Genomic DNA, 20,868 nt, shown 5'->3' with positions numbered 1-20,868 from the left:
ATTCTATCCGATTACAGACACTACATCATAGCCCTGAAGCATAGGGCAGGCATATATGCTTCCTGCTAGGGCTGGCACCATCAGACAACCTTTTGATTGTTTGTTTGTTTTCTTCCTTCCTTCCTTTTCTTCTGAGGCACACCTTTTCCCCCTGCCACTAAGGTTTCTGGTTTTAGCAGGTAGAAGGACAGGACCTGTCATGTTAGTCCATGTGCATAAGAACTGGACTTCTTGGATTCCAGTTCTGGCTCAGTGGCTGAGGTACTGCGCTTTCCAGTTTGTCAATGACTGTCCTGTCACCCCATGTGATCATAGATTCTTCCACCACCTTCAGGCCACATGTTCAGTCTGAACCATGAGTAATTGCTATGCTTTCTTTCAGCTTTAGTTTCTTCTTTTTCCATATACTGAATTTATGTAGCCAGGAGGAAAGCTGATTGTCACGTACATGGAAGTGTTCTAGCGGGCAAACACACAACAAAGGAAAAGGCTATGTGGTTAAAAGTTAGAGGTTTCCATTCGTGCTTAGGCAATAGGGATATAATCTGGGCTTCTGGACCATGCTGGAAATGAGTTCTCTGGTTGATGCTAAACCAGCAGAGAGCAAGCAAAATAGTGTGGGGTTGTCACTGCAGACTCGGAGGGGAGAAGTGTGATACTGTTTCCCTGGAACAGGATGGATTCTTGAAGAGGGCAGGTGTGCTTTGCAGTACTGTCGAGCTGAGTTTCCATCAGGCAAAGTATCCCTCAAGTCTGTTGCCCTCACTCTAGACCCAAGAAGGAGCCAACTCCATGCCTAGTACTGTAAGAACAATGACAGCCAGTATAGCCCTCGAAGTCTAATCAGAACCCTGTCACTATGGTTGGGGCCAGAGATTTGGTAGGGAAATGTTTTAATAAAGATGAACACTAATACCAAGGTTTTAAAACCTATAGTAATCTCAAGTCAGTTTCTTCAGATCGGTGCTGTTCACTAATAATAAATGACAAACAAACCTTAAAAGTGTCCTAACCACTGAAAGGATCTGGCTGCAGTGCTGTGACTCTCAAATGCCAAGGATATGCAAGTAGGACATGTTCTGCCAAGGTTTGGGCACTCAACATGGCCTCTGGAGAAGACAGATCAAATTTGAAGTCCTCTGTCAATATCTTTATCAAACCATCACAGGGGTTTGGTATTAATTTCTCAGGCATTTCTGATATTTAACAGGCTGGTACTGAAAGCATGTCAAGTGGCTCTCTGTTATCACAGGCCCCCACAGTCTTACTGACTTTTGTATGTTGAACATATGAGAAAACTAACGTGCATAGTCTAGGTCCGAGAAGAGGGTAAGGACAAGCCTATGTTGTTGGTCCTCACCATATGAGTAGCCAACACTACGTCCTCTACTGTATAAAAAGTACATTCTGGGCAGGCAATTAATCTCTCTGCAATTTGAAGTTCCTCTCTCACCAAAGAAGGCACAGAGAAGACCTGGTCAGACTTGTTGGTCTTTTTCCTGGCTTCCACAGTCTTCAAATAACCCTGACCTTGACCTATCACTCAGCAAGATGACTACAAAACCATTCAATCCCATATGAGGCTTCAAAACTTCTACCCCCACCATAACAACCTATTGCAATGAGTCCCACATGTGACTTTTCATTTTCTTGCATTAAAAGATGTGAACAGGAAGGTATGGAAATTTTTGTTTACTTTTAGTGAAGGGTTGTTCTTTCTCCAAAGGAGAAAAAGATTTATTTACCCTCTTTGGTTCACTACCTTCCAACAAAACCACTCCTAATGCTACCTGCTCATTTAGCCACCGAGTCTTAGAAAGAATGAAAGAAGTGGGGATGGAAACAGAGCAGGTCTGAAAGTGTGAAGAATGTCCAGGACCGTTCTCCAGGCTGCCAATATCTCTCCCAGTGGAAGAGGGACCACTCTTCCCAGGTATCATCGAAGAGCCAGCACATCCAGGAGATGCTGGTCACTGAATCTCTTGTGGGCTCAGAGTTAACAAGTCAGACAGAGAATGTGGCACAGGATGGCAGTTTCTCTTGGAAATAACTTCTTGTCTGGCAGTCCTATTCTAACCCAGAAAGACTCAAAAAATAAAAAAACTCAACAGTGAAACATGTGCAATCAGGATTATTTGTCATGAAGAGTCACAGAGGAGATGAGGAAGTCACAGCGAGGATGAGAAAGAAGTCACAGAGGGAAGGAGGAAAAGGAAGAGTCACAGAGGGGATGAGGAAGAGGTAGTCACAGAGGGGATGAGGAAGAGGAAGAGTCACAGAGGGGATGAGAAAGGGGAAGAGTCACAGAGGGGATGAGGAAGAGGAAGTCACAGAGGGGATGAGGAAGAGGAAGAGTCACAGAGGGGATGAGGAAGAAGAAGAGTCACAGAGGGGATGAGGAAGGGGAAGAGTCACAGAGGGGATGAGAAAGGGGAAGAGTCACAGAGGGGATGAGGAAGGGGAAGAGTCACAGAGGGGATGAGGAAGAGGAAGAGGAAGTCACAGAGGGGATGAGGAAAAGGAAGAGCCACAGAGGGGATGAGGAAGAGGAAGTCACAGAGGGGATTAGAAAGAGGAAGTCACAGAGAGGATGAGGAAGTGGAAGTCACAGAGGGGATGAGGAAGAGGAAGTCACAGAGGGGATGAGGAGAGGATCCCTCCGACCCATCAATAGCCATCCCATCTTCTGTGTATGGAAACACACGTGTGTGCTTGTCGGCCTCTACAGCCTGTGTGCTGACAGCAGAAGCACTTAGAGAGAGGCCTGACCTTTGGTTATAACCAAACAGAACTGAGTAGCTTCAGCCGTGGTTCAGAAGCCTCATATTGATACGGGCTTAGCAAGCTTTAGCTGTGCTGAGTCCCAGTCTCCTGCACACTGGAAACTGTGAGATCTGTTCCATGAAGGAGCAGATGAAACAATGCACATGAAAGTTCTGTACAGAGCATAAACTAGAGCACTATTATTTATGATGAATAAGCAGGAAGGAATCCAGCTGCCAATTATTCTTGCTATCTTTTTACCAGGTTAGGTAATCTAGCCAGAGGGCGAATGGGTAAGATTTTCCCTACCTAGGTTCACAGCCAGTATGTAAATCTGCAATGCACAGGTGTCTGAGATCTATTATTTATGAGCCTATTTTAATATGCCATATTGTTTCTAATTTTCTTCTGGATCTGCAGACAGTGGAAAATACCAAATGGAGGAAAGTTCTTTCTGAATTTAGCACCTATCTTTAGAACAACTAAAAGTCCCTGATTGCTAAAATATGAGGGGCTCATGGTGGCAACAGTCCGCTCTGATGGGCCCCTCCCTCCTCCAGCAGTGATTTCACTTGTTAAGATCTTCCCCACATTTTCTGATGTGCTGGAGTTTCATGTTTGTATGTATTAAGACCTAGTTGCTGGAAATTTGGAATCCTAATGTCAGAATATTTCATAAGCAACTCCTGACATTTACCATCCATCCAGTAGTGTTATCTTTCTTGAACTACATTACAGACAAATTCAGACCCTACGCGGTAGTCACCAAAAACATATATTTGAAAAAGGGGATTCAGTGTGCCATATTTATGCATTATTTAATGGTATGCAAATTATAAGTCAGACAGGAAAGCCACACGTCAGCATTAATAAACAGCAATACTGCTACATTAATTATGATATTACTGTGATTTATTCCCTAGTTTTCACATTTTGATTCTCTTTGAAAATGTATGCCATCTGAAAAACCCACTTCCTTTTCTATGTCTCCTGCCCAGCACTCGAGTCTGGTCCTTCTGCCCACCCTACGAGCTTTCGAAGGAAACGAGCACACAGACATAAAGCCTGGAACAGCCACATTGCCTCACGAGCATTAAAAATAAAAACAAAAAAAAAAAACACACAAAAAAAAAAACCAAGCACACACTACCTAAAGCTCCAACATTTATTATGTCAATGTTAAGCACACTTTTTAAAAGACAACATAGAATGTATAGAAACGAGGGGTTGGGGTTCATGCTCACTTCCACAGTACGGGTAATTAGGTTGGCTGGTTTCAGAAGGGTGGGACGCCACTCTGACTGCAGCAGGTCCGAGGGCCCTCGGGATGGGACGGATTCACTGTTCCAATGTGGGTCTGTTTTTTTTTTTTTTTTTGTTGTTGTTGTTGTTTTTATATTTTATTAAAAAATATAAATAAAATGGCACTGCAGGCCCAGGCTGGGAGGACTCGGCAGGACTCTTGTCTTCTTGGAGGCTACTGTCAGAAAACATCACAAACTAGCAGGAAGACGGAGCTCGCTGACATCGGCTGGGCGGCGCATGTCCACCCCACCCCTGGGGGCTTCAAAGTTTCTCAGAACTTAAGGGCTCTTGAGCTTCCATCCGAAAACTGCCACACATCTTGAGCTCTCGGGGCACTACGCCGAACGGGGGTGTGTGAAGCACCTGGAAAGAGGTTGGAGACAGAGGAAGGAAAAAAGTACAGAGTGACTTGGCCTGGTGACTTTCTGGTCTCTTGCTAGCTTTTAAAAATTATGACTTAAATCAACCACAGGTTGAGCCACTGCCATGATCTCAGATCTGCTCTCCCCTCCCTGGATATTCCCACCACCAAGTGCTTCCCGACACCTCCCACCTTGTCACCCAAAGGACCCAGACTCCCTACCCCAACACAGGGAAGTCCTACCAAACCTGGGGCACACCTGGAAGGAAACTCTCTTCCTTACAACTGAGAAAACTTAGTAGCAAACAGTCCTTTGTCAAGGATAGTGGGAGAGGGAGGAGGGAAGGGAGACACTTTCTTAAAATGATAATAAAATATAAAGAAACAAAAATCAAAATTGATGTGAAAGCAGCTCAACAAAAACATGAAATGTCACCAACGTCAAGGCAGCCAACAATTTACAAGAGGTGAACACTCTCTCAAAAGGAAACCAGTACCCAAGAGTTGCCCTCAAATTGCACCCAAACTGCCTGTAGTCTCCTTCAAACATGCAGGGATTTTATTTGCCTTTTGTGTGTCATGAGGAATGGTAAGTTGAAGGGACAGGAGTGACAATGTTCCTCCAGAAACCCCCTTCACTGTGGGCATTGACTTCCTGCAGCGACCTCATAGTCCAGATGTGCTGGGGAGGACGGCTACTATTGTGCCATTACAGGCCTCGTTGCCATGGTAACCTGAAATTTCAGGGGCCTGGTGCCTCTCCTCCCCTGACTCCAAGGAGGCAGGAGGCCTGAGGTCTGGAGCTCAGCTGTGTTCCCATATAGCTCCCCTGAGCAGTGGAGACCTGGACTCAGGGCCTGCTGTGACCAGGTGGACTCTGGGGACCGCCATTCCTGGCCCAGTGCTAGCACTGCCCATGAGGCCTTTTAGATGTCCCTCCGACACCCTTTGTTTGACCCACTATTTATATTTAAAGACCTAATAGGCAAAGAACAGCATACACATGTGCCACATTCCCTGTTATACCAAAAGCACACCCAGCCCCCTAGGTATCCCAGGCTTCTGCATTACAAGAAATGTTGGAAAAGGTGTTTAACTTGTCTTTCTTCATTGTCTCTGTGAGAAGTATGGTAGACTCTTGTGTCCTCCTTACATAGTTTTTGCCATGTGACAGAAAGGAAAAACAGTATTTGGATCAATCAGTTTGATTACTTAAGCACAACCACCCTTGTGAGCTGTATTGGCTCCTTTCCCCATTTGGGAGGGAGGGAAGACTCTGTTGCTCCCAATGTCAAAGGGAATTAGAATGAGGCCGGACTCCTTCCCCAAAGATTGGTTCCCTGTGCTGTAGTGAAATGACAGTGGGCTAACAGGATAAGTTGCTGGAAAGCAAATGTGAATAGCCAAGCACTGTCTACAGTGAGCTGGGGCAGCAGCCCAGGATACAGCCTATGTTCTGGAGTCTGTTTTTAAATAATAATAATAGTAATAGGAATAATTTCTGGGCAAGCCTTGGGAGATGTTTAGGAAGACACTGAATTGAGATCATGGCTTTCAATGGTAGCATTTTCTCAAAATATAATTCCCCAAGTAGGTTGAAAGAACACTGCCAATGGCAGCAAAATCTCCACAACTTAAAAAAATAGTCCCGATCATGCTAGGCCAGGGGACAAGGGAGTAACCGACCCATCGTGAGAAGCACAGGGATCAGCAGCCATGCGTGTGTAGGTCAGGGAAGTATAAATACAGAGAAACTATTTCCTCCTTACGGTTCAGGGCGAGGGGCTAGAACATCAAAACTGACCCAGGGGCGTCTCATTTTCTTTTCAGGATGGTCTCAGATAATCCTGGTACCTTTAAGCCCAGCTCACAGTATCTGTGGCTAAGCAGCCTCCTCTGTATCACTGCAGATGAAATGGTGTCTAGTCCACCCTCCCTGCCTCCACTTTTTTTTTTTTTGAGTTCTCACTTTAACCATTATGAGTATATACAATATGGGTTTATTGCATATACAAAATTGGTATTTAAATAAACAGTTTTATCCACAGAACACTCCAGGGGAAAGAAATCAACTACTTCACACTTCCTGCCATGGCTGGTACACTAGAGGTACCTTGTTCACCCAATGTCTTAGAAACCTTTTGAATGTGTTGGATTTGACTTTCTGAAGATTCTACAAGCCGGGGAGAAAATGGTCTCAGAAAGGGTCCACTCACACTGGAGAAGTTAGGGATTAAAATGTAGAACAATAGTATTTGCTGTATTCCTGCTTGTTAAGATTTTTTCCCAAAGAGAGGGCTTTAAAAAAAATCCCTTTGGAGCATCCTAGGTACCAGGGGGTCACATGCGTCCCACTGGCGTACCAGGACTTGCTGGACTTGGCCGAGAATTCTCAGTGGCAGGAATGCCACTGTGGGACACTTTTGTCTTTGGGTCCCAGTACAAGTGAAAGGGTTCAGGGTCAGGACGGGGAGTGTCATGTGGAAGTTCCATTCTTGGTTCCATGTCCTCATTGCTCGTTCAGCTTCAGAAAGAACATTTTATAGTAAGGTTGCAGTAAGTCAGAAGACGATGGAACCTGAAGAAGCTGTCTCCCAACAAATTTATTTAACTTTGGGATCATGTAAATCAAACTTAGTCTATGATTTATTACCTAATATTTGTGCCCCTCCCCGTTCCCAGTTTGATTTAACATATCTCAACCTATAAGGATAACGCATCCACCATTAATTCTGTCAAGATGTGAAATCTAATTATGCTAAGAGCATCGTATATTGAGGGATTAAAATAAGTACTGTATATAAAATCTGCATAGCTGCACTCCGAGGTCCCCTCAGAATCACAACAGGGACACACAGAAACTGTATGGATAGTTAATATCGTGAGGCATCCAACGTCACCATTTTGTCATTCACAGATGACAAGGCACAGGGAAATAGTTCTATCTGTTTTGGAATCAGTTTGATACCCAAGTAAAAACACAGGTACCCTTCCTCAGTTCACTGACAACTGACAAGTCCTCCACAGGTTCCTGATTCTCGTCCTACTCCACCCATCTCAGCACCTATGAAATTATTCCTCCAAACACCCCCAGGCCAGGTCTTCCCACTCAAACGGACTTAAAAAATAAAAATAAGAACCAAATACCTTACTTTATCTCTATGTCAAAAGATAAAAGTCTCCTGGCCCCGGATAAGAGGCATCACATGGAAAGACTGCTTCACACTCACCATTGGGAAAGAACCACGCAACAAAAACACTACCACAGGAGGACAACAGAACAGCTTTTGTCTGAGGGTTTACAAAAATAAAATAAAACAAATTCTGTTGGATGCATTCACCTGCACTGGGAACATGGAGACGGTACCACAGAGGCACGGGCTATGTAATAAAGCTAAAACTGATACTGCACATGCCGGAGTGGGAAAACCAACAACACAGATCTCTAAGGAGAGGACCTTTTAAACAAATCTAATCTTTTCAAGCCATTGCGAAATATGCAAAGATAATTCATCGAAGGGTTATTTATCAACCCTCATTTGCCTGCAGCATGATACAACCATATAGCTATGTATATGTTTTAGGTATATAAACATATATCCCCAAAACAATCTGTAGCATGTACAGACCATAGGATTTCAGAACCACAAGGCAAACCGTGGTGCATCTTAGGTGCTCGTCAGTGGCCTCCTGAGACCTAGCTCACTCTTGCTCACTCACCCTTGGCTGCTGGTTTCTGGTTTGTTCTTCCTATATTTATCCTCCCCTTGTTTTATTATTGTTGTTGCTAGTATTCGACAGATTTACTACACTTGCTGCCTTTGTTTCTGGATTTTTAGGGTTAAGGGGAAAGGTCTTTTTCACTATGAAGAAAGGCCATTATGCAGAATAGGGAGCTTTTTGTCTAAGGACCCCCTCTTTGGGCATCACTCTCTAAAACAGGGAAATAATGGAAGAACAGAAAGGACTTTTAGACACAACAGGCACAGCGGAAAATCCACAGGAGACAACTGAGGGGCTCCTGGGCTCCTAGATACCCAGTGGGTCCCGCTAAGGACGGAGCAGAAGTTTTGAACAGTGCACAGAAATTACCTTCCAACTGAGCTAAAACTGTAAATGCCTAAAATACTTCCATGGCTTGAAGGATGTCTATGTTAATAATAATAAGTATATTATGCTCTTTTAGGGTATAATACACACATCAAAATGCCCATAGAAATGACCCTGAAAAAGACTGACTGGCCTTCTCTCAAAACCTGTTATTTTGTTGCAGGTAATTTACAGAGTGTGTCAAATGAGGACACAAGAAGCTTACATTGTACTTTAATTTTTTTATTTTTTTTTCAATAAAGGGACAAAATGGGTGTATGAACAGGTTAATGCAGACAACTGCCAAAAAAACACAGACAGTGGTTTTTCCAATAGAACTTAACAAAGACCAGAAACAAATACAGTAAAAAGCCAGGTTGCAATGACCTTTGGTCATCCAAATAAAAAAAATAATAAAAACAGAGAAAAATAAAAGATCAAATTAAGTGCCTCTGTTTTGAACAGGGCATATAAGCAATAATAAATAGTGACTCCCATAGTAAAAGATAAAATTTCAAGTTACGACAAACAGCTTTCATTACAGGAATAGAAAAGGCCAATAACAAAATATTCTGCATTGCCATTTACAAAAAAGTATTGACTAAAGCGGGCTTTCTCTTTAATATGCTTTGCATATGAAATCCTTTCCAATCTAAATATAAAGCACCATTTAGTTTTTGGCAATGAAAAAAACTGCAAAACATTGTTTTTTTTTTTTTTTTCCTTTTTTTTTTAATTTCTTTCTTTTACTGCATATGAAGGGAAGATGCTGGAATGTCGGGTGATCGGGGAAGAGGGGCAAAAGCACACTACATAACAAACCAACGCTATTAGCTTGCAGTACAGCATACAGCATGGCAGCAGGAAAGGGGGAAGGTTATGTACAACCCCTATGACAGCCATCCACGTGACATTCTAGCAGGCTCCCCAAACCGCCATTATATGGCTTCTCTGTACAATGTCACACCTCTCTCTCTCTCTCTCTCTCTCTCTCTCTCTCTCTCTCTCTCTCTCTCTCTCTCTCTTTTGAAGCATACAAATAATTTGCACTATATTATCCTGCCAAATTAAAAAAATATACTGTGGCAGCCTGTCTTTTTTTTTTTCTACTAACAAAAAGGTACATTGATACCTTTTGAGTGAACAAGCAACAGTTAAAAATACAAGCTTCAATATAAATACTATAGTGCCTAACACTAGATGAACATTTAATTCAAATACCATTCTAGAAATACAGAAAAAAGACCATAAATGTGTTTTAGCATAGGAATCAACATGAGTGTGCATTTTCCTATATTTAAGTACTATATAATCTTAAACCTTTCCCCATGTATGTTTTTTGTTTGTTTGTTTTTTACAACCTGAAGAGCGGTGTGTGATCCAAGGCATAGAATTTCCACTACCATTTTTAAATGGATAACAGGTCTTGTAACACCACCAAGACAATGGAACCCTAAAATGTTGTTCCCCCCTAAACATAATGAAGTGTCTTTTTAAAAATTTTTTTTCTTAACATTTATACTTAAAAAAGTTTTGTACAAAAATCCTTGCACTGTAGAAGCGGAAGTCATTCGTTCCTATGTTAAGTTGTTTTCATTCACAGCGCTTGCAGTGTTGCGTCCGAGTGAGTAAGCTCATTAGTCAAGTAAATGGCTGGCAAAGTTTGTCTTAGCTTTTTTAGGTTTGTTTGTTTATCATTATTATTATTTTTTAATGCTCATCAATGAGATTGTGTTCATTTTTTTCAGCATCCTTGCAACGTTTCCCTTAATAAAGACCTGTAAACTGGGAAAACTGTACAGTGCACTTAATTGTCCTATCTGAGCAGGTTTATTTTATACTCAACCTCTGTATCTCTGATTAGAGAAAAGATACAGGTATCACAGGCAGAGTCAAGTGCTATTTGAACACCAACTGGGGCAGATGCTAGCTTAAAACAAGGAAGAAAAAAAAGGAAGAAAGAATAAAATAAAATAAAAACAATGAATCCTCTCCCATGCTAACACAAATAGCACACAGTGTGTGGAAAAGAAATGAAGTACACCTTCCAGGGACATATATATATATATATATACTGCTGTTCTTAAAGGTCTTCCTCTTCTCTTGTGAAGAATGTCACATTAAATGTAAGTCTCAGCGATTCATAGTATCATAATTGTATCACTATCCGCTTATACACCTGTTCTAGTTTCAAATGGCAAACAATACCACATTGTGCTAACCAATCACTTACTGTTTGTTTTTTTTTTTCTCTCTCTCACCATATCAGCCTGTTCTTTCAAATGTCCTCTAAAGGGCTTAAGTTTATCATTTGATTGTCCATTCGACAACCAACTGGAGCTGGATCTATTTCTTTTGGTGCCAGAATTTCATTAAATGTATCATTTTAAACAAGAATTGTCATAAGATTCCTTGCTAATGTATTTCATCACATTCCAGGGCCTTTGCACGTTTCACATTCAATTTGATAACCCTTTTTAAAAAATAAAATAAAACTTTAGGCAAAACAGCCCATTTCTTTTATGCTCTCGCCAGGAGCAAAGTAGCTTTTATACTGGTAGAATCAGTTTTTGTTCACAAAGTTAAAAGGCAAAAATTGGATTAGCTAGGACATAATGGGTCATATTTTTAGGTAGCCATTGTTGTGAGAAATACAACACAGATTTACATGCTAGGACCTAAAGTTTATTACCTCACCCAATGCTGGATTAAGCTACAAGTTTATAACAAGCAGAAAAAAAAAACCATCAACATGGTTTGAATAGATCCAAGGCACTCTTTTTAAAAGCCAAATGATAGAGTAAACTTGTTCTTCTGTTAATTTGTTGATTCAAGGCCTTTTTTCCCTCTCCAATTAATCCATGTCACCCTTTAGAGACAGACATTTAGCACGGTTTTCCAGTGCTGTCTGTTCTGTCTGTAGAGGGTTAGTTAACCCACTGTTTCCCTCCTCATGTTATAAAATAAATCTGTACATGATATGTATTACAGAATTATGCAGCATAGTTTGTGGTTTTCCCCCCTCCCTCTCTCACACTCCCAGAACGGAACTGGAAACAGCAACATGTTTGCCCATAATGAATTAGGGACAATTTAAAACAGCCATAACATACCATACATGCTGTCTAAGTTAAGGGGGGGAAAAAAAAACAACAACAACAAAAAAAAAACAAAACAAAAAAACCAACATACACAACATGTAAATTATTGCACAAGAGAAAGGCTCAAAGTTTGCGTAAAATGCAATAGTATTGCCCCAAACATGCATTCAAACGGTGAGAACATAAAGAATTTAACATTTAAAAGAAAAAAGAGGAAAAAAATTAAAAAAAAAAAAACCAAAACCAAACCAAAAACCAGGTGTGCTGGTGACAAGCACTCGCTCATGTTCTTAGCTCCCATTACTTCTGTTGTTTGTCTGTTTGTTTGTTTGATCACATGGGACTAGAAAAAAATCCTACAGGGAGTAGGGCTGGAAGGAAAACGGGGAAGGGGTCAAAAGGGGGGCAACGGGTGGGAGTGAGGGAGGGGTATTAATATACCTCTATTCAGTTTTTATATCATTATTCAACACTCGATCACTGTGCCATTTTTTCATGTGTTTCTCCAGGGTACTGTACACGCTAAAAGGCATCTTACAAATTTCACATTTGTAAACGTCCTTCCCCACCTGGCCATGCGTTTTCATGTGCCTGGTGAGCTTGCTACTCTGGGCACAGGCATAGTTGCACAGCTCGCATTTATAAGGCCTTTCGCCCGTGTGGCTTCTCCTGTGGACAGTGAGATTGCTACAGTTCTTGAAGACTTTCCCACAGTACTCACAAGTGTCGCTGCGTCTGCCCTCTTTTGAGCTGGGCCTGCCCGGGCCCGGACCACTAATATGGGGCGTGCTCCCTCCACTTCCCGTGCCGCTGCGCCCCGAGATCCCTCCGTCCAGCTCCCCGGGCGGCGTGGAGAAGCGCAAGCTCCCGTTCTCCGAGGAGTGCTCTGACGAGGAGGCAAAAGGCGATTGTCTGGAGTCTCCGAAGGTAAGGAAGGGATCTTTGAGCTGCCTGGAGGCCGCATAGCCAGCAAGCCACTGCGAGTACACGTTCTCCGTGTTAGGCATCGCGGCCGGGGGCAGGTCAAACTCCTTCTCCAGCTTGATGCGCTTGGAGAAGGGGCTCAGCGAGCTGGGGCTACCCAGCAGCAGCTTTTTGGACAGACCCCCCGAAGCCGATTCGCCGGGGGAGCAGCCACGACCATTAACAGTGCCATCGTCTATGCGGTCCGACTCGCCGGCCACCGAGTCTTCGTCGCAAGTGTCCCTATGGCCCTCGGCCTCGGCCAGATGGCTACGCTTATGCTTCTCGCCCAGGACCTGGTGGAAGGCCTCGCTGAAGTGCTGCATGGAGCTGAGCACCATGCCCTGCATGACATCCGGCAGGGCGCGGCCCTCGTCGCCCACGCCCACCACTGCGCCCCGAGAGCTGTTCTCATGGTGGCGCGCAGCCTCCAGGCTCAGCCCGAAGCCGTAGTCCACCCTCTCGCTCTCCGTCAGCTCCTCCTCCTCCTCTTCCTCCTCTTCCTCTTCTTCCTCTTCGTCCTCCTCTTCCTCCTCATCCCCATTCTCTGGGATCAAGTTGGGGTCGTTCTCACTCTTGAACTTGGCCACCACTGACTTGAGCGCACTGCTGGCGCTGCCCACCAGGTCGCTGGTGCCGGGTTCCGGGGAGCTGGCCGTGGAGAGGCCGTCGTCGGACTTGACCGTCATGGGGGACGACTTGTGCATGTGTGTCTTCATGTGACGCTTCAGCTTGCTGGCCTGTGTGCAAGCGTGGTCGCAGAGGTTGCACTTGTAGGGCTTCTCACCAGTATGGCTGCGCCGGTGTACCACCAAGTTGCTCTGAAATTTGAACGTCTTGCCGCAGAACTCGCATGACTTGGACTTGACCGGGGGCTGGGAGGGAGGAGGGGCGGACTGCAGAGGAGGGAGGGGGGGCGTCGCCAGGAAGGGTGGCTTGCTACCTGGCTGGAATGGTTGCAGTAACCTTTGCATAGGGCTGGGCCGGCCTGGGGACAGCGGTGGACTAGACGTGTTCCCTGCCAGCTCTCTAAGTCTCCTAGAGAAATCCATGGCGGGAGGCTCCATAGCCATTGGATTCAACCGCAGCACCCTGTCAAAGGCACTCGGGTGATGGGTGGCCAGGGCCATCTCTTCCGCCCCCAGGCGCTCTATGCGGTGGGGGTCCAAGTGATGTCTCGGTGGTGGACTAAACAGGGGGGGAGTGGGTGGAAAGCGCCCTTCTGCCAGGCCGGAAGCCTCTCTCGATACTGATCCTGGTATTCTTAGCAGGTTAAAGGGGTTATTGTCTGCAATATGAATCCCATGGAGAGGTGGCTGGGAAGGACATTCTGCACCTAGTCCTGAAGGGATACCAACCCGCGGGGTCAGGGGACTTCCGTGTTCGCTTTCTAAGTAGATTCTTAATCCATGAGTGTTCTGTGCGTGTTGCAAGAGAAACCATGCACTGGTGAATGGCTGTTTGCAAGTTGTACATGTATAGCTGCTGGGCTCATCTTTACCTGCAAAACAATACAACACCAACATCAATGTTTAATCACTGAGGCAGGCATCAGCAATTGCTTATTCAAGTTCCAACACCCAGCCTCTCCTGGTTCCATCCCTCAGGCCTCAGCCTTCACCCACCTACCCCAGTGCCATGTTGTCTTCCATGTCTGGAGCCCAATAAATATTTGTCAAATTGGTCTTCGTGACATTTAACTCAGTTCCAAGAGTTCCATACCCAAGCCCCATAGCACAAAGTCCTAACTGGTTCAGGCTCTGTTAAAAGTAGCACTCCATGCTAGGGCTCTCAGCAAATGTCACTTCAGCTGTGTGCCACTGCCTCGTCGGTTAAATGGGGTACTGAGACACCACAAGACCAAGGCCGGAGTCAGCTTGGTGTCACTGACTCCTCTGGTCTTAGTCCATTTTCCTGTGGGCTGTACGATAGCTTAACTCTCTAACAAGGCAACATCACTGCATAGAGATAGCAAAAAGCGGTCAAAAAATCAATACAATTCCCTGACCCTACACAGTTCAACACGGAAAATCACTAATTGTTGGTATTGCCAAAATGACAAAAGACCCAAAAAAAGGGTTTTTGGAGAAGAGAGTAGCAAAGCTCTCTTACCCCTGTCTGTTCCTGAACATCCTACAACCCCTGTTTAATCTCAAGGGGTGTTGTGATTAAAATCTCAAAAAGAAAAATGTAATTCTGTTTAACTGAAAAGCTGTATTGAATCTTTAGGCATTCGCCCCAGTTCAGCAGACTTAGGGGTGACTGGTGCCAGCTTCAGTAGACCCAGCGTACTGGTCGTAGGAGCAGGAGTGGCAGCCAGCACCATGACAGGCGGCAGGCTGAGCAATGCTACCCTAGCCGCCTCCTCATTATTTTGAGAGGCTAACAACGTGAACCAAATTATACAACATCCTGCACCCTCAGCTGAGACTCGGCTCCAGTTGAGAAAGAAACAGAAAGATACAGTTCAGCTAGTCAACTCTTTGGCCTGTAGCCAAGCTGTCTGGAGAGGGGCCCTGCTCAAGTCACATTGTTTCTCTCTTACTGAAAAGAACCCGAGAAGGGTAAATGCCACTTTGGCAAAGAGGTGGCCAGCTTGACTTCACAAAATCATTCATTTTTTTTTCCTGATAGCTAAATTTAAATATATATTCCCACATATGTTTATCCGTGTGTACACATATATGGGGTTTATGGAGTAACCAACCAACAGTTTACCAGCCAACTGCAGCATTTAAGAATGGAGAAGAGACAGTGGCCTAGGAACAAGGGTAAGACTAGCTAATGCTAATGGCCCAGGGACTAAAAGGGGGGTTGGGGGAAGGGCTTTAACTATAACTGAGAAATACACTTTCTCCCTATGTGAGCCTAGAAGAGTCCCTTAAGCCCAAGGCTAGCATTTCTAAGAAACTTTTTCAATGGGGGCAAAATTCACCAGGGAGCTAAGGAGTGGGCACGAGGAATTCTTCAATTATATGATTCCTCCATTTAGCAAGTCAGAAAGAAAAGCTGCCAAGGTCTTCTCAGGAGCCCCAAACACTCATATTCCAAAACAAGCCAGCCTCGCTCAAGCGCTTGTCTAAACAATGGACTCCTGCCCTGCCCTTGTAATTTACTTTACAATGCATTTATAATCTCACTCAATATAGCCCACTCCTGGGGAAACCTCCTTAACAAGATTAGATGGTGAGATACCAAAATTAGGTTTCAAACATTTGTCTAATGTGGAGGGAGGAAGGAAGGCAGAGACTTTGAAAGAAAATGCTGACATTAGAATCACATTATCTGCCTCTTTTCTTCAAAGAGAAATAAAAAGCTTCAATGAGAGTATTTTCATAATTTTTTTGTTGTTGAACAATGACTTGGGATCTAAATAGCCAGGAAAAAAAAAATCTGGATCCAACCACTGTGACCCTCCATGGCTTGCTTTCCTCTTTGCCTCCCTAGGACTCTGGGTCATTATCATATATTTAGCCTAACAATCAGACAAGCCTGTAACTAAGAAGGGGCTTCAGTCAGCTGAAGCCAACCCTTAATACTTTCATCACCCCAAATGCCTTAAAATCATATTTGACCCTTATAATCTCTTAAAGGCTGGGAATGGGTCCATAATTAGCAATGACGGATTCAAGTGTGCCAAAATGAAGCCCCAATAATGAGCCAAATTCTGGGCATACTAAGCACATGGAGAGTCATCTGTTAGCTTCCTAAGAGACTTAAGGAGAGCCCATTTTATTTTGCTTTTTAAAACTTTTTCAGAGCCAGTTGTCTGGTTGTGCTACAGAAGGTTAACATTATGATGCTGCCCCCTCACACCCCCACCCCTGAATAAACACACACACACACACACACACACACACGGCCAGAGGATACAGCTCTGAACTTATAATGAGCACACACACCACCTTCACTATCGCCCTCCCATGTTCCCATCAACTAGATATTCCAGAGCACAAGGGCACCTACTGTAATCACAATGTCAGTGACTCAGGACTACATGGAAAGACGCTCGGAAACTGGTAATTATTACCAGTCCACTAATAGCAAACGATGCATTGCCATCTCACCATATAATCTGCCTTTCACTTCATCCGTGCTGGTGCACATTATATTACAGCGCTCACAGACTCTAAATTCCTAAACTGCACTCATCAATAAATGTACTCGCTGTAATTTGTGAAATGACTTTGTTCATAACATCTTTGATGGTTTATAAAGAGCAGAATTGATTTCCAGCATGGCAAAATTAGGGCTACATTGATTTATTGATGCGTAAAATATAATAATATTCTTCATTTACTCTGATAAAAATCAACTTCTCGCTTTGAGAGCTTCATTGGGCATTTACCAGGATTGTTTTGATTTAATGCAATAAACTGAGCCCCGCCACCTCCCCAGTACAAGAACTCAAGGCACTGAGAGGGTTAAACCCAGCTGTTAGCCTGCCTACTTACTGCCTTTAAAAAAAAAAAAAATCATTTTATGAGAAGGAATGGTCTCCATTTCTAAAAGTGTCACCAATGTGAGACAGTCATGTGACAGGGCCCCTGAGTGCCATTTCCTAGCTTGTGACTTGGTGCCCAAGTGAAAAGTTCCGAGGCCTCGGGATTCCTGAATGTGAAGCAAGCATTGAAAACAGGACATTGAAAGAAGTGTGTGTGTGTGTGTATGTGTGTGTGTGTGTGTGTGTGTGTGTGTGTGTGTGTGTGTGTGTGTATCAGATTACGCTCCCAGCACTGTTTGACAGCCTCAATGCAGGCTTTGGCAACAGAGTCAAGTGGGGAATTGAGTCACTGTTACTCCTTTACAGTCAAGGAGGCCACAAGGCCAAGGGCCCTGAAACCCAAGGAAGTCTGGTCCACGTAGCTGAAGAGGAGGAGCACTAGCTTTGTCCTAGTGCTGTGTGGTGCCCTCAGCCATTGGCACATGCCTTCTTCTGACTACTCCTGTAGGGAAGTGTGCACTAGGTGAGGACTGTGGAAGGGGTAGGACTGCCAACTGCAGCTCCCAGGCCTCAAGAGCGCCAAGCTGCCCTTAGACAGCAGCCCTTGGCCTCTCAGCCTCCTGCCTCCACTGACCCCCTCAAGTCCTCTTCTCAGCCAAGTGCAGACCCCAGACACCCCTAATGGAAGAAAAACTGCTCTCCGCCCAGCTGTCTTACAGAGTAGAATCTGTGAAGTCAACACCTAAGCTTTCTGTGTTCTGTGACCTAAGGCAGGCTCAGGCCCAGCTGGGGAGAAGATGAGGTGCCTTAGTGCCCACCAGTACCACCTAGCCCTTGGGACCCAGGGGCTTGTGAAATCCTGGAAAATGTCCGTTACCTGGGATTACTAGGAGATTTGGAATCTACTCTCCAGGTGCGTGACCTGTCTTTAAGACACCATTCCCAAGATGGCTGAGGCTAATGACCAGCCCCTGAGAAGAGGCCTCCTTGATAGCCTTAGCTTTTGTGTCCTACACCTTGTTATGCTCCTTAAAATAAACATTAACTGACATATTATGTGTCCTCCCTCTCTCTCTCTCTCTCTCTCTCTCTCTCTCTCTCTCTCTCTCTCTCTCTCTCTCGGGTTGGAATGAACTCCTCCTTCAAATACTTTGGCCATTCGTGATTCATGCCACACACTTTTTTACACAGAGAAGAAAGCCCACTTAGCTTCTAAGATGTCTTTCAGAAAACATGTTTATAAATAAATAAATCTGAATTTCATAAAGATATCCCTGCTATAAAAGTTAGTGGTGGTAGAGATATGCGTGTAAGAAGGCGGCATGGTGCTTCTCATTTTACCTACATCTCTGCACATCTTCCTCTGCAAAAAGGAGAAAGTCAAAAATTCTATGTGTTGTGCACCTGAATGTATGTATATATGTACACATATAATATACCATATGTACCTGTAAATATACCACTTTCAGATACACACATGAATGCATAAGTAGCATGCATTATAATACCTCCGGCATAAGTTGCCTGTGATTTTGGCTCCTCCCAAGGATGCGTGCCAGACAATCATGTCAAAGCAGAATCCATGAGGCCATAGGAGTGAGTGTCCAGCAATCAATTAGCTGTGCACACATAGGTGTTCTAGCCACCAGTCATGGAGCCAGGTAAGACCAGGGGGAAGAATCCCGAAGGGGAGGGAAAGTCACTCAGGGGCTATGGGTGGGAGAAGAGCTGGGGCCAACTGAGTAGTGGATTAATACACATGCAGGTGCCAGTCTGTGTTTCAAAACCCCCTTCAGTGCTTAAAACATAAGGCTAATTTCCAGAAACTCTCATCTCTGTACACACAGACATTCGTAGAAGAGATAATGTTCAACTTACAAATACCCTGCGGGGCATATTCTGCACTCATCCCGGGCGTGGGGATTAGAGCTCCGTGTGCAGACCGAGGAGAGGACAGGCCCCTCCAGTGCAGAAGTTTATCTGTGAAAGAAACCCAGAATCAAGCACCATCGCCATAAACAATGAGCATCATAAACCACAGGATATCACATTTCCCTTCCATTAAAATAGATTAACATCATTACAGCAGCCTTGCAGATAGTACCAGGCCCAGGGCCCAAAACAAACAACAGTGGAGAGCTGTTCCCCACCGGTTTTGTTTTGTTTTTAATTTTGGTCTTTTTGGACAACAAGGAAGGGGTTGGTTTGAAGTATGAAGCAGGGGCTGGTTCTCAGGTCCCTTTGCTTATTTGTTGGTGGTTGATTGTTACAAGATACATATAAATAGCAAGGAGAAAATTGGTAATATGATGGGTAGGCCAGAGGAAAAAAGACGGAATTTATCTGCAAGGCTGGTTCACATGCACCCAGCAACTTTCGGCAAACCCCATGCAAACAACTGGCTAATAGGAAATGAGTGGGGTTGCAGCCCACACTCTCTTTCAGAGAACAGCACTCTTTAGCTTCCTCAAACAGCAGGTATCTCAGGATTTGGCAGGCTGCACTCCAGAGTCCTGTCAGTGCGGACTGCATGGAGGCGTGCCTCTCTACAGTACAAAGCTATGAGGAATGAGCAATGACTTTTAGCATTTAAATGACTCTGGACAAGACCCTTACATCCCTTCAGGGTAATGCAACAAAGTGAGGGGGGGGAGCAGTAACCATCAAACCTAAGGCCTAGGCTCTGCCCTCCACTGCACACGCGAAGACAAGGTGAGTTCTCACCACTGAGTGTGCATCACAGAGCCACGAGCACCTTTAGCCCTGGGAACCCTGTGCACAGTGTCCATCTTCCCAAACACTTCCCAGCTCACTGCCCCAGGAGAGGATGACCTCGTGATGGGGGAGACAGGTAAAGGCCGCATGTTGGAGTTCAGAAAAGCTGAGTTTGATGGTGAGTGAGCAGGGACACGAATTGGAACAGCCCTGGAAAGTATGGCCAGCGAGTAGATCCAGGACACTGGGTCGCAACCCCACATGGGGTCAAACACTTAGCCCTGAGAACCCACTTTTCATACATATGTCATTCAGAGTGGCACAAGTTTGTCTAAGGCTGCCTCACAAGTTGCTGGAAGTTGCCCAATGTTGCATGTTGCTGAGGCCTTGGTTCCAAAACACAGCATGTGCACGTTACCTCGTGCATGTCACCACCTGCCTGGCGCAGACTCAGGGTCACGGTGCGCTCGCAGCTGCAGCCTTTTACTGCACACAGAGTTGTCTGCTCTTATGGGAACACAATGCTTTAGTCACAGAAAACAGAGGCCTCATACTTTCCCCTCTGCAGTCTTCCACACGGCAGATTAGAACGGTGATGCAGAGAATATTTTATTTTAAACAATACTTGAATCACTAACTTTTGAGTTTCAGAGGAGAAAAACAAATCAATCTAATTTTGGCTTTGAATTAGGATAGAATTTCCAACAACTTCTGAAACAGCCTTAGAACATACTTCTGCCACTTTGAGCTACATATTTGTGAGAAGTGGGTTCTCAGTATCAGTGATCATAAAATTAAAATATAAGTGAACTCTGAAAAACACTGAGATGCTCTCCATCCTGTAGTACAAAACACAAAGCCAAGATTTCATTATTTATGTAAAAATAAACTCCTCTATCTCATTAATATGCAAATTTGCTTTAGTCTATAATAAATGTTAAGATTATATGCATACCAAATAATTGCTTAAGAAGAAATTGTCTTATAGTGTATCTTAAGTAAATGTTTGATTTGTGTATTTGTTTTATGCAAGGGCACACAGAGTCACTTGAAAAATTAGGTGAAAAGCAGTCACAAGTAGAGAAAAGAGTAAGAAATTCATTGAGATCACTTTATACACATGTCAC

General features: G+C 44.2%; 1 protein-coding gene across 7 annotated transcripts in view; it reads right to left on the bottom strand.

Annotated features, from left to right (window-relative positions):
• Positions 1–4,329: 4,329 nt before the first annotated feature.
• The window catches only part of BCL11A (BCL11 transcription factor A), a gene marked incomplete at both ends in the record, with an annotated part of 92,368 nt that continues 75,829 nt past the window's right edge, over positions 4,330–20,868 (bottom strand). Inside the window, 4 exons of one of the 7 annotated variants that reach the window (XM_080940195.1) lie at positions 4,340–4,431; positions 12,341–13,403; positions 13,941–14,083; positions 18,905–19,006. In XM_080940195.1, the coding sequence (XP_080796321.1) occupies positions 4,340–4,431; positions 12,341–13,403; positions 13,941–14,083; positions 18,905–19,006 (1,400 nt within the window). Of the gene's footprint in view, positions 4,432–12,062; positions 14,084–18,904; positions 19,007–20,868 lie in introns of those variants that run through there. The other 6 variants (XM_080940196.1, XM_080940192.1, XM_080940194.1 and 3 more) reach the window with 6 other exon arrangements.

This window comes from Micromys minutus (assembly GCF_963924665.1).
Source record: "Micromys minutus genome assembly, chromosome: 1".
NCBI classification, from domain to species: Eukaryota; Metazoa; Chordata; class Mammalia; order Rodentia; family Muridae; genus Micromys; species Micromys minutus.
Note: the sequence above shows the minus strand (reverse complement) of the source record. Positions and strands in the feature narration are given on the sequence as shown.